The sequence below is a fragment of the Dendropsophus ebraccatus genome, chromosome 10 (genome assembly GCF_027789765.1).
Source record: "Dendropsophus ebraccatus isolate aDenEbr1 chromosome 10, aDenEbr1.pat, whole genome shotgun sequence".
In the NCBI taxonomy this organism is placed as follows: Eukaryota; Metazoa; Chordata; class Amphibia; order Anura; family Hylidae; genus Dendropsophus; species Dendropsophus ebraccatus.
The window spans coordinates 67,157,277-67,172,389 of NC_091463.1; the positions used below are offsets into that span (position 1 = coordinate 67,157,277).

At 39.0% G+C, this 15,113-nt stretch overlaps 1 protein-coding gene across 7 annotated transcripts in view; it reads left to right on the forward strand.

Moving 5' to 3' along the window:
* The window catches only part of FGF13 (fibroblast growth factor 13), a 296,379-nt gene that overhangs the window by 176,150 nt on the left and 105,116 nt on the right, over positions 1–15,113 (forward strand). For 5 of the 7 annotated variants that reach the window (XM_069943097.1, XM_069943096.1, XM_069943095.1 and 2 more), the window contains one exon: positions 9,972–10,139. The exons of the other annotated variants lie outside the window; for them this stretch is intronic. In XM_069943097.1, the coding sequence (XP_069799198.1) occupies positions 9,972–10,139 (168 nt within the window). The remainder of the gene's footprint in view (positions 1–9,971; positions 10,140–15,113) is intronic. 7 annotated transcript variants of the gene reach the window in all.

A 15,113-nucleotide genomic window follows, 5' to 3' on the forward strand; every position in this document is an offset into this window, starting at 1 on the left:
CCCCTCCCAATAAAAGTTTAAAAGACCCTCTTGCCCATTATAAAAGTAAAAAATAAATAAACAAATAAATAAACATATTATATATCGTAGCGTGCGGAATTGTCATATCTATTAAAATATAACATTATTGTTCCGGCACGGTAAACAGCGTAAGCAGAAAAAAAAAACGAAAAAAAAAAAAAAACGCACCAAAATTGTGTCAGGAATCTGCAGTAGCCTTGTCTGAACTGGGCCTGGTGTTTGGCTTTTGTGTACCACACCTGATTGCTTCTCAGCTTCCGGCCATGCAGGAGTTAAGCTAAGAAGCTTCTGGGCTTGATTTTACACCTGTCTGGTCTCTGTGATTGACTGGTTTCTCTGCCTGTCTGCAGCCTGGAGAATCAGAGCGCCGGTCCAATGAGGATCCGGACCGGGCTCTTGCTCAGTATAAAGCAAAGCTAAGGCAGAGTTCCAGTGCTGGTTAATTAGGTTCACTCCTGGTCCCAGCTCCCCTTGTCCTACTCCTGCGAACCCCGTCCTATTCATTCTGCCTGACGTACACGTGTTCTGACCTCCGCCTGACTTTTGACTATCCCGTTGTGTTGCTGATTTTGTACTTCGTTGTCCGTGTGGTTTGACCTGGCTTGTTCCATTACTCTTTGTGTTCGTCTGTCTGTACTGTTTTGTGTGTTCACTTACGTAGCGTAGGGAACGTCTTCGTGGTTGTCCGCGACCGCCTAGGGTCGACTGAGGCAAGTAGGTAGGTGACAGTGGGTGGGTTCAGATTTAGGGCCCACTGTCTCTTGTCTTGTCTACACCTGCCAGTCCTGACAAATTGCTGATTTTATTAAATTATATATCACAAAAAAAAATAATAAAGAGCAATCAAAATTTTTCTGTTACACCAGTATGATATTAATAAAAACTAGAAATCATGGCGCAAACAATGACACCTAAACCAGCCCTGTAGGTGGAAAAATAAAAGCGCTATGGCTCTTAGAAGGCAGGGAGGAACATTGCATTAATTTTGACCCGGACTTTTGTGCATTAAAGGGCTCTGTCTTGAAGGGGTTAAACAATTAAAAAAAAAAAATACAATAAAATAAAATACAGTGCAATCAGAGCTAACCTGAAATAGTATCATATATACATCGGAGTTTAAGAGTTATTATTTCATTTATTTTTTTATTTTCTATTTATTTACAGTTTATTTAACCTGCCCGTTGTGCACACGATGACCTGACACAGTTTATCTATGGTTTTCCATCATGAACAGTGGAAATCAGATCGGATTGTACATGTGGGTTATTTTATTATGCCTGCCTGTGCAAAACAGCTTTTTTGTGGAGCCAGTGGAGCAGATTTAGTGGGATGTCAAAATGGACAATAGGAAGCAAATGTTATGAAACGCCAAAGTGACGGCAAGTTTAACAAAGTGCAGATAAAAGCAGGATTTAGAAGAAGAGAGAAGTGAGGAAGCTTGCTGTAAGATGGCAAAGCCATACAGACATATTAACATTGCAGATTCAGAAGAACCAAAAGCAGACAGGATGGAAACTGGTGTTAAGCTGAGCTCTAAGCATCATCTCTTAACACAGAGCTCATAGGGTTTCATTCACTTTAGAAGGATCAGTCATTTTTCCTATAAATGATTGCAACCGATATGTCATGTTTTGTCATTTATATTGGAAGATTGTGCTGTACGCAGTATGACTTATTGCTGTGAGATGAATTGTGGCCACTTCATGGGAGGGGATTAGACTCAAATGGGGAGATTTATCAAACATGGTGTAAAGTGAAACTGGCTCAGTTGCCCCTAGCAACCAATCAGATTCCACCTTTCATTCCTCACAGACTCTTTGGAAAATGAAATATTGAATCTGATTGGTTGCTAGGGGCAACTGAGCCAGTTTCACTTTACACCATGTTTGATAAATCTTCCTTTTATAAGTGTCAGACTGGGGCGGGGGGAGGGGAGATTATTTCAAGGTTTGATTGTAATATTTGTAGCACAGTACTAGAAGAAGAGACACTTAGGGGGGATTTATCAAACATGGTGTAAAGTGAAACTGGTTCAGTTGCCCCTAGCAACCAATCAGATTCCACATTTCATTTTCCAAAGAGTCTGTGAGGAATGAAAAGTGGAATCTGATTGGTTGCTAGGGGCAACTGAGCCTGTTTCACTTTACAGCATGTTTGAAAAATCTACCTCTTATGGTGCGTTTACACAGGCAGATTTATCTGACAGATTTTGGAAGCCAAAACCAGGAATGGATTTGAAAAGAGGAGAAATCTCAGTCTTTTCTCTATGACCCTTTCCCTGTTTATGGTCTGTGCCTGGCTTTGGCTTCAAAAATCTGTCAGATAAATCTGCCTGTTTAAACGCACTATTAGTGTTAGGAAGTGAAAACTGTGAACTGGTTGAATAGCTCATGTGCTTATTGTTATGAAGTTAGAAACTTATGGTGCGTTTACACAGAGAGATTTATCTGACAGATTTTTGAAGCCAAAGCCAGGAGCAGACTGTAAACAGGGTGCAGGTCATAAAGGAAAGACTGAGATTCCCTGCCTTTTCAAGTCCATTCCTGACTTTGGCTTCCAAAATTGGTCAGATAAATCTGCCTGTGTAAACGCACCATTAGAAAGGTCTTTCTAGTCTCATTGGTGTCTTCAATGCTGGATTATAGTAAGGGTAAAGGGACTATTGGGCCTCTACCACCAGTTCCCTCCACATTTTTCCGGATTCTGTCGCCAGCTTGGAACTTTGTAACAATAATGTAAAAGTGTTAATATGTTAATGGCACTTTCCATAGAGCTTCTGCTAAAAGTTATCACTACACTATAAAGCTGAACTCTCTGCTAACTAGAAGGATGCAAACCTCCACTCAGGTTCGACAGGCTCGGCCAACTCCAATAGAATTCTTGGGTATTGAGCTTATAAAAAAAACTTTAATAAGTATATTAAAACAATAAAACAAGAATACAGCACAATGCGTTTCCAGGCCGGAACGGCCTCTTCATCAGGTGCATGCATCTGTCCCATCTCTTTGCCCTAGTGGGGTATACAGGAAAGTCTGCGCATCAGTGGTTCTCCCTCTATATGCTTGGAGAGTTGTGCCTCAGTCTTGCACAACCACATCAGGTGAGGGAATGAAACCTCTGTTTTTATGATCCTGCACCATGAAGCGCTGTCTTTTCTGTGTTTTCTAGCTGCTAACTAGAAGGGATCCAGGGGTTGGACATGTAAAGGTTGAGGGTACTAATTCCAGATGCCTTAACAAGTCCTTATCTTCTGGTTAGAAAAGTGGACCAGGACCAACCAAATCTTTTACATGGGGGCTTCCTCTAAGCTTGATCAAGCCCTAGATTTTTTTTTTTCCATCTGATACAAAAGTGTTTAATGTAACCTTATAACTTATTACCTATAGATCTAAATATATCCATAGCAATTTATGGGGTGTCACATAGACATAGCTTCAATTTCACTGTGATGAACATAAAAGGTGACTGCTGATAATCATCCATTCCCATATATACCATACTTCCCTATACGTGTGGGGATCTGAGTTTGTCATAAAGAATCAATTTATATGTATTTTTTACATGCCACCTATAATATTATATATAAATTCATATTATTACTGCTTTCCTTTAGCAGCGTATACTTATAGAACTGGGATGCTTGATAGTTCTAACAGTATATGACATTATTTATTGGAGTTTTTCTAGTAAAAAAAATAAATCATGAAGTGCTGGCGCCCTCTATGCTCAGCAAATGGGAAAGCAACAAATAATCACCGGCGTAATAAACATCCAATGAAGGAAATGCTTTACATTTTATTATTTATTAATACTAATTGGATTATTCATTAATATTACGCTGTATTATGACTATAATCTGTTATTTATGTCCATATTGATATAAAATAACAATATTGATACCAAAGATTTTGTACATTGTGTCTCTCTAAAATTTACCATATATAAACAAGGTATATTGGTTAATGGGGTATTGCCATCTTATAAAGTGGTGGCATACTACTGGGATTGTTGGGGGCCCAACCTATCATGAGAAATAATAGCAATAATGTAGTGCTATACTGTATGTCATTCTACATTACCCCTGCACATCAGCACTCTGGACCATATTGTGTATTAACCACAGTTTCTATATTAAACCCAAAAGTATAAAGATAACCATATATAATGGACAACCAAATATAAGGACAACTTGTGTCTCCTAAAAAATTCATAGTTATTGAAAGATTCATCAGGTCAAGAAAAGAAGGGGAGATGGGAAAAATGCTGGGAATTTGACGATACCCAACCAAGCTGTATATAGAGCAATACAGACTAGCACCACACCTGAACCATGTGAATTGCATATGGCTACTAATATATATATATACCGTATATATGTCTGGGAAACCTTTTTTTTTTTTTTTTGATTATTGCATACTACAAAGATTTATCCCATTATAGATGGCCCCGTTAGATGGTGTCCTGTCAAAAGGGGTCATGGTATAAGGCAGGAATGAGTAGAATATTGCAGTTTTGTATCATTAATAGAGGACTAACAAAAGAGTTAGGAGAAAGGGGTTCCAAAACTGTTATTCCATAGAGAAGGTAATTTTTTTCATTGAGCATAAACAGAAGAAGAAGAAGAAACCAGGAAGAAATATAAACTGATATCCATGGGGTGCTGACTGAAACAAACTGATGTACAAAAGTTAGTTTTTTTAATAATGTCACTGTCGTTTTGCAAAACTTTTGACATGTCATAAGTTTTGATTGCAAGAACAAGCGGGGAGAGGACCGCACATCAGTGCATCCTCTCCCCACTCTATGTAAGACAAAAAGAGACACGCTCCATAGACTTACATTATGGGGCTGCCTTTTTTTTAACATAGAGCAAGGAGTGGATGCACTGCAGCACATCTTCTCTACGCTCTATCTGCCAATCGGTACAATCAAAATTTTTGAAAAGTTTTGCAAAACGACAGGTACACTTTAAAGCCAAAATGCAAACGGACTGGTAAAGGAGACCTGTCTGCCCCCGTGCCGGGGTGACAGGCTCCCGAGCCCCAGCTAGATCCCCTTATACTGACCTCATCTCGCTGAATCCCGCTCCCGGAGCCGGTCCCGGGACGGAGATACCCTGGACAGAAGCCGGCGCGCGCGCTGTGGAGATAGGTCTGGCGTCCATAGAGAATGAATGGAGCCGTGCGCGCGCTGCAGAGATGAGTCCGGCTCCATTCATTCTCTATGGACACCGGACCTATCTCCACAGTGCGCGTGCCGACTTCTGACCAGGATATCTCCATCCAGGGACCGACTCCGGGAGCAGGACTTGGCGAGATGAGGTCAGTATAAAAGGATCTAGCTGGGGGTCGGGAACCTGTCACCCCGTCACGGGGGGTGACAGGTCCTCTGCATCAGTTTGTGCTTATCCATTCGATTAATATGGATGGATCCATTAGTAAATGAGAAAAATGCCAGTGTGAACGCACCCTGTTAAGGGCAGACAAGACAGACCATGTAATCTTTCCCCTTTTTTCAGTTTTCTATGATCTACAGCAGGACACAGCTGGTGAATGGTTATAGCTGGAAGCCTCTCTATTCTTTGTCACAACTTAGAATTATGAGAAGTGTGTAGCTGAGGGTGACGCTTTCTACTTGTTCCTTCCCAAAATGTATTGGATCTCTAAAACCGCCAGCCCACTGCTGTGTAAGCTGTGTATGACCACAACATATTTATATATGATATGGTTCTGTGCAAGACAAATTTATCTTACACAGTCTGCTTTATTCTAGTGCACAGGCGGATGATAATATGATATAACTAGACCTGTTACATTGATGATAGTATAGGTAGATGTTTCATAAAGCAATAGGACTGCCAGTATTTTGTTGCAGAGCATACAAACAAACTGGATTCCAGGGGCCAATAACTCAGTAGTCTTGATAAATGTAATATACAGTATATGTATATAGAAAATAGCAATTGAAGACAGCGTCTTCAATTGCTATTTTCTCTGTGGATGAAGTACTGGGTACGAGCCAACCTAGTGGAGGACTGTGCACCTACACGGGAGCACCGCTGTTTTCACTTGGGACAGATTACAGTAATATATATATATATATATATATATATATATATATATTATTGATAAGATGGTGTGATGTCTGTGTGAATTCTATGTTCGGTCACAGTACTACATTATTTTTTGTAATTTACTCACCTTCTATAATAACGGGTATAATAATACTCTGAATGGACCGGTGGTGTGCATACTTTACCACCACTCCATTAATTTTCTATGAGTTTGAAATAAGCCAAGTACAGTATTACATTGGTTTATAGGGCCACTTAACATTACATTGACTTATAGGGCCACTTAATATGGTGGTTTTGGTGGTTTCCTTACAGGAGCCACCCCTTGGCTTGGTCCTTCCTGGAGGGATATCTGGCTAGTCCTGTGTTTCGAGACTCTTCAATGAGGCTCCACGGGCTCTTCTTTTGCATATTGATGTTTCCTAGGGGGCGAAGCACCTAGGATTTCACTGCATTGAGCTCTTTCACTTGCAGCTGGCAGTGTTATCGTTTGGCTGGTCTCCCTGAGATCAGCGATCTGTTTGTCTTATAAGTACAGTACTTGTCTATCTTTGGCACCACCATAGGCAATGAATGGAGAAGCAGTCAAGTCATCACTGTCATCACTATTTAAAGTCCCAGTCTTGAAATTGTGAGGCTTCCAGACAATCAGACCCCCTATCGTCAGACATTATCCTTGTTTCTGTGAATAGGGAATATATGTATATGGTGGTAGATCATCTGTAAAGTTTAATTGAAACATGAAAGGACCTGTGCTTCAGGTGCCCTAATTTAGATATATATACGGGGTCTGTCTGCATACGAACCCCGACACATTTAGTATGTTTTTGAGTGAAGTATCCAGAGGAAACTCAAGCAAACCTGAAGAGAACATATGTGACATAAATATTTTTTATAATCTATTTAAACTATGTAATCTAGCAAAATTCCACTATTGGCTCATGAAGCTAAAATCTAAATTTGTTTTCCAAACATGAGGACATATCGCAGTCTGCAGACAAAACAGCCTAGTATTCATGATCGCCTTATGCTGCGTGGATGTGTCATTAATTTACTCTCTCTGCGAGACATAAAAGCAGCTACACATCTTCCCCGCACCCTAGCCTTCTGGCTTCTCTTTATTATAGCATTATCCCCGGGTCTAAAATATGGCAGCTGACTATAACCAATTCATAGAAATCGAGGCGGTATGCAACTTATATAGATCCAGCTCTAACATGTGCAATGGTTATAATACAGTGCTGGACATAGGATTTTTATTTTTACATGTCTTGATACACCTCGAAGAGGAATATAAGATTTTATTTTAAAAAATTATTATTTTTTATGATCTCATCATTGATTCAGCCATAGTTCTATTTTCATCTCCATGTAAATATATACAGTAAATGAAGGCTGGGCAGAACCTGTAATTACGGCAGCGGCAGTGGATGAGCGTGACCTGGCATCTGTGTGATAAATGCAGGAGTGAGCTGTGTGTAACATGACTTTATATATATATATATATATATATATATATATATATATTAATATTAACTGGAGTTATAAGTGGAATAGAAGAGAATACACTTTGCGTTAGAGAAGAGCACATCGATACGTTGGACTGATCACTGTCGCCATTTTGCATGCTTCTGTTAAAGTTGACTGATTTCTTTTTCTTAATGTTGATCACACCATTTATATTCTGTTGAGATTTCTTTAGTTTCACTGTTTCTGTTTTAAGTGCATGCTTATTACATTTTCTTAAAGAGATTTATGTTGTCTTTCTGGAGATGCATTTTTAATGGTTCTGAACTTTTTTTTTTTTTTGTTATTTCCCTTAAAAGAAAAAGACAATACATGATATACACATCTGCACCACATGTAATTCCACTATAAACTATACTATAAAGTATACGGTAGATCACTGCTCCTTGTGTGGACTGGAAAATATCCTTAAAATATCCTCAGATAATATAACATTTAGCCATACAAGTATATAGACTATTGTCTATGCAGTGAAAGCAGCCATTTTGTGGGTTTCACAATTATTCGTGAAAGTGGCTGGGCATTATATGTTTTTTTTAGCATTGACTTTTTAGGCTATGAACAAAGTCATAGTGAGACCTTAGTGAAGTTATCGGGCAGTGGATCCTGTCTGCCCTGGTCAATACATTTTCTCTTCTTGCATAAACAGCTGCTGGGGCAAGAAGAAGTTCTGATGACTTGTAAAAGTAAAGACTAGTTCCATCTAAGTACCACAAAACCATACCTTGGAACCCATAGATATGGAGTTATAATGAACTCCTACATGACTCTGATGTCATAGATACTGTTCAATAGATGTCATGTTGAGGAGCTCAATGTTGGGAGAAACCAATAAAATCTATCTTTTAAAAAGACAAATAGCCACCGTCACTGCGGAACTTAGGCTCCACGTATTAGGATCCCACAGATGAATAGAGATTTTAGATAATGATCACTGGTTGGTGCTTACTACAAAACTAGATGTATCTAAACTTTACAAATTCATAGAGAAAAGATGAGGGCACTCACCACTTCATGTGATCTTCTTTTTATTTCATCTCTTTGCGCGCATAAAAATTACTGGGCATTCCGGGCTTCAGCGTGGATGCCAGACACCCACCAGATCGGGTAACACGCTTCTACAGACCCTGTTTGTAAAAGCATGCATGTGCGTGAAACAGCTGTTACCCGATCTGGTGGGTGTCTGGCATCCACGCTGAAGCCCGGAATGTTCAGTAATTTTTATGCGCGCAAAGAGATGAAATAAAAAGAAGATCACATGAAGTGGTGAGTGCCCTCATCTTTTGTCTATGAATTAATAAAAACTGTCTAATTCTGAGACCATGTAAACACAGACCAGTCTCAGAATGCTCCAGGATTATAACAGTAGCTCAGGCTGTTTGGTAAATCTGAAATATATTTAGACTGTCTAGTCAAATTAATTACTTTGGTCTACCAAAACGTCCTCACATTCTAGTGAGACCATACCCACTTTAAATAAGCCATGCCCCTTATCAAGTAGAGTTAGAGTGGACAGTTTAAGAATGTGTCAGATTCATCAAAGTGGCTCAGGCTGTTTGATAAATCTGACTCATTCTGAGTTTGTTTAGTCTATGTTTATACTAGCTATTAGTTTGCCTAAAATGCACCAAAGTTTTGGCTCATTTTTGTAGCACAGTGTCCCAGAGTCACTCCACTTTTATGGAAATCATGCTTTTTTTTCTCTCTTGGTCCCAGACACCTTATGCTTTTTTCTGCCGTACTCACCACTCGTGAAAGGTTTGGCCATGGGTATAAGGGGTATGAGGCTCTCCTAACCATCGACCAACAGATAATGTCAGTGGAGTAAGTGGAGAAAGCAGCAATGGAAATTTGCTGCCCAACCCCTTTGTTTTGGAAGAGATAAGCAGCAGCAGAGACCCTCCCTAGAGAACATAGATATATACCAGTAAAGAGCCAACTAGGCCACTTCAAAAATGGCTGCTTCCATTGTGTGATAACAGATCCACTACAGTTATACTACACATATACAATGTAATATACAATAGAAAAACAGTCAGGGGCGGAACTATTGAATCAGCGTGGTGCAAATTGTATTGGCAGAACTGCTAAAAATGTAGTTGTTGTTTAGCACCCACAATGCTTTTTCATCTTGGTTCCTGTGAATAGTTCCGTGACTGACTATCCTCCTTAGTATGATACTTTTCAAGGCTCTTTCCCTTCCTTCCTTCTTTCTTTTTCTTTTTTTTTTTTCACTTAAAGTTGTATGGGTTGATGTTTTCAGTGGAAATAGCATATCACATATTATCTAAGTATTAGCTTCTCATATTCAGCTCTAACTCCAGTTCATTTTGTTATGTGGTAACCACAGTTCTGGATGACGCTCCCCCTGGCACACAGGAGTACATTATGTTACGGCAAGATTCCATCCAGTCAGCGGATTTAAAGAAAAAAGAGTCCCCCTTTCGTGCTAAATGTCACGAAATCTTCTGCTGCCCTCTGAAGCAAGTGCACCTCAAAGAAAACACAGAGCCGGAAGGTTTGTGCACCATGGAATCCATGTTATGTTCGTTTACCCTCCCCCTTCCCTGCCCCCCCCCTTTTTTTTTCTTTCTACTGTTCGTGACCCTAACCCGTGCTGTACATCCCCCGGCCTGTGTCAGGAATGACACAGGGAACATAATGCGCTTCATATCATATCCCCCCTGCTTGCCTGTTAGTGTCTTATACAGTCTATCAAGGGACACTGTATGATATTAAGCATGTATCCGCATTATACTGAAGAATAGTAACAAGATACAATATGACTTGGCTTTTACCCAGATGTAACTGTTTTTTTTATCCATGCAGTCTGCATCATCACACTGCCCTTTTTGGCTGCTAAACTTTGCTTGCTCTTTGAAACAGCATTTACCCTCATGTTTTCTTCTAATATTTACGGTAATGCAACTTTTTTTTGGAAGTATGGCACTTGTATACAAATGATCCCCCCTCCCCATAAGGCTTCTGCACTTGCTATAATATTTCCCAGATAAGCAAAAGCTCGGAAACTAGCGAGAGGAATGTGTATGTAATGCACGCTGGACATGAACCAATTGCATGCAAAAAGAACTGTGCATCTTAAAGGAGACTGTTCTTGTTTGTTTCTTTTCAGGTACTATAAAGGTTTGGATTTATTTCTTACTATTCCAAGCTTTATGACCTAGATTGCAAATGTTTATACTTTAGAGAGCTGTATATACATGACTTTCTAAGTAGAAATGTTCATGTTTCTGTTAAAGCCTATAATAGATGCATATACAATGTAGATGTATTGCAAGATGTTGCAGATTTCTCCTCTTACAGCTCTTTGGTAGTGTATTCTGCAAGGTCGTAGTACTTCAGCAGCCTCTTGACTTCCTTTCTAGGGTGTCGTACACTTTAGTACTTGTTTATGAATAATAACTGTTATATAGTAGAATACCTCTCAATGTCACACAGACCTGTTTAAGGTCCCCCGTCCTTCACTTGGGCAACAGGAAGCATAGAGAAGATTACACAAGAAATCATGCAGAAAACTGGATAAAAACATGCAAGACAATGGGGAAAAAAGAGCAAGAAGGATTGTAAAGATTGTAAGTTGTATTCTCTGTGCACTGAGGGAGGCTTGTAACCCTACAACATACAGTATACAGTGTATTTAAGTTGATAACACACCGCAAAACAAAACATACAGAAACTATTATGATAAAAAAAGAAAACACAGGCCACCAACTGGACAAAAGTTATAATTTTACATTGGTATTTCTCATACACAGATATAATGCAATTTTTTTCTCTGCCTTGAGTACTTTCAAGGCATGATTGATCTCTTTGAATATTAAAAAAAAAAAAGTCCACAATAGATGCACTGCACAATACGGTATGTTGGGGGCCGAGAACCTGAAGACTTGCTGAAAGTCCTCTCCACAAAACAGCAGTAAATAAAATGTTGCAGTACTTCACTAGGGTTGTGATCAAAAGGTGTGGTTGGTTTGATTATAAGGAAAAATCTATCAATCAAAGCCGAAGGGGCGGGGATAAGCATCCAGGGACTGCCCTGATGACTCCTGGTACAGGCAGCATAAAAGTGATGACAAGTTACCTTTTAGAAAAACCAAAAACAAAAAAAACTCTTGCATATTAACACGTAAAACAATGAAGTGAATGGTTTAGGGGAAAATCTGTTAGTATCATAAAAAAAACAGAAACTTTTCCTAGTGACTTATGGGAATAACTCTTGACATTTGTTAAACACTTTGGCCACCGTTCATTTGAAATTAATGAAGATAAACACTGTAGAAAAAGAGTTACCTGTAGAACTCAAGCCATATCATGGTTTGAGGTTCTATCAGCAGTATTTTTCAGGAAGACTCACAATGTACACCTCTAAAGCTGCAACGTGCCCTACTGTAAAGTCATTATGATCCAATGGATACAGTGCAGTTCGAAAGCAAGCAATTGGTAAGGGCAATGATGTAGTTTTAACAAAAATTACTATAACCTGCTCAGTCTTTTCCATGGCTGCAAAAATCTCTGTTTTTGCAACATTATTGATGCATTTTGTTCCTATGTAATGTTATACAGAGTTTAGACAAATGAAGGTTAGACTGAGCAATAGTTTTTATTTTTGCATGGACTTCTGTTGGGTGGGGCTCGAAAAGAAAATGGTTGAGAAGTGCTGCTTTAAAGCGTACCTGTCATTAGGGTAAAAGAAACATTATCTGCCCATTACTTACTAGTAGTAGCACAGTATTTTTTTCTCCCCCCAATAAGCTACTCAGAGTCCCCAGTACTGCACAGCTTCTAATGGTCCTATTTAGCTTAGGTAGGAAGGTTTTTTCAGAACTACACAAGGCAACTTCCCCTACTTTCCCCTAGCCTTTTTTTAACGCAGACAGTTAGTTGCAGGAACATACAATGATAAAGAAGTAATACTTACCCATCCCTAAGCCCTTGCACCAGCTTGTTCTGACCCTCCTTTCTCTAGATCCTGTGTAGTCACAGCCCGTTGGGAAGGCCTGCTCAACAAGTCAGTGACTGGTAGTGGTGTTCTGCCCCAATTACTCACTGGTTGAGCAGGCAGTGAGCGGTGATGCAGTGCTGCAGGGGCACAGGGACAGGTAAGTATAACTTCTTCATTATGTTCCCACACCCCACCACCTGCACTGGATTTTCCATTTTCACTGTAGTTCTCTTTTAAGTGGAGTAGATATTATGTCTAATGCACACATCAGAGTAGTTAGGACATCAAGGCGCAGAGAGTCCCCACTTATAACTTGCCTCTACAAGGCGTCAATGTCCCCTAGAACAATTGTTAAATATCATAACATGACATCCAATGGAATATTGCACATTTTATTCTGTTAGGTCATTTATTTATTAAATCAAAATCATACAGAGGAATGGTATATCCCCATATACTACTATGGGTACTGTATTACAATTCAATACAACCTAGATCCCCGCACATAGCTGTAATCTTGACATGTTAAAAACTTTAGGGTTAATAAATTAGAGCTTATAAAGTGCTTAATTATTCCAGATACAATTAAGTACTCTTGAACTTCTTAATTTCTTTTGGTGTTTAATTCATCTTTTCATCATCTTGATTTATGCTTGGCATCAGGAGTACGTTATAATCTACACTTACTGAATTATGTGTCACAGTTGTCCCCTTTCTTGCAACATTTAAAGATAATTATGAGAGTGAAAATCAATACACGACTAGGGGTTAAGTGGCTGCATAACTTATGCCGCAGTGCACAGTCTGTGAGGTTACATTTAGCTGCATAAGTTAAGAGCTAGAACATCATTTTACGAAGTCAGTCGCCAACTTATCATTAATGGAGTGTCAATAAGACTTAAGATCCTGATGAACCAAAAAAAGATATTAATATTTGCAGGTATGTTTCTGTAGCTACTGTTCCCCTGGAGGGACAAATATATTATGTCACATCAAAAGGTTCATGCAAGAAAATAAGTTATGCCATGTATAGAGACCCTATTACACAGGACAATTATTGGTGTAATAAGCTCAATGATTACCCAATAAACGAGCAACTTTTCAATTGCAGATTTTTCATGATTTTTGCAAGACATAAAAATCATTAGCTGGACACATATAGCTCTGTGCACAAGCCCTATCATGGGCTCATACATGGAACTCAGAGGGTGTGGGACATATCTACGGCAATGCCATCTGCTGTGGTTGCATGCCACTGATTATGACAGCTACTTTTTAAGTCTCAAAATTTCCAAAAAATCTCTACCCTATCACCTCCACAAACACTGTGCAACAGGTTATTTCTCAGAAGCTAAGGCAGCATACTTTATCAGGATGTGTACAGGGCTTTCTAGGTAAGGCTCCCTCTGTCACTTAAAAACGTGGGAGAAGTCTCTTTAACCCTTAGGGGACACAGCCAGTTTTGGCATTTATGACACAGCCAAATTTTTCAAATATGACATGTGTCATTTTATGCCTCTAACTTTGGAATGCTTTTATCAATCCTTGTGATTCCAAGATTGTTTTTTCGTGACATATTCTACTTTATGTTAGTGGTAAATTTGGATTGATACCTTTAGCGTTTTTTTGTGAAAAACTCCAAAATGTTGTGAAAAATGTAAAAATTATTGCATTTCTCTAAATTTGAAAGTTTCTGCCAATAAGGAAGATAGTTATACCACATAAATTATTGATTAATTCATGTCTATAACAAGTCTACTTTATATTGGCAGCATTTGGTGAACATGCTTTTAACTTTTTTGGGGGATTTTAGAGACGTAATTGTTTAGTAGCAACTTTCAAAATTTTTGTGAAAATTTAAACTCAGATTTTTTTAGGGACCAGATCAGTTTTGAAGCATATTCTAGAGGCCTGTTTACTAGAAAACGCCCATAATTCACCCCATTTTGAAATCTTCACCCCTTTCAAGTATTCAAATTGACATTCATACAGTTTTTTAACCCTTTATGCATTTCACAGGAATAACTTCAAAGAAAGTGTGGAAAGTAAAAATTTCCACTTTCTTTGCAGAGATCCCAATTCAATCCTATTTTTTTCATACCAAACCAGCTATAAAAAAGTAAAATGTAATAAAACATTTATTCCTCTGAATCTGCAGTTTTTATTAATACCCCATTTGTGGACATAAAGTGTTGCACAAGCGCACAACACGGCTCAGAAGAGAGGGAGCCCTCTTTGGATTTTGGAGCGTGGATTTGGCTGGAATAAATGTAGGAGACCATGTTACAGTTACAGAGCCCCACTAGTGCTGAGACAGTGGGAACCCCCCACAAGTGACCCCAATTTGAAAACTACACCCCTTAAGGAACGTAACAAGGGGTACAGTGGGCATTTTGACCCCACAAGTTTTTCACAGTTTTTTGCAAAAGGGGCCCATGAACATTAAAAATCACATTTTTCACACTTACACGTTAGTGAAACCCCAAATTTTCCAAATTCCAAAAAGCTTGGAGAAGCAAAAGCCCCCCA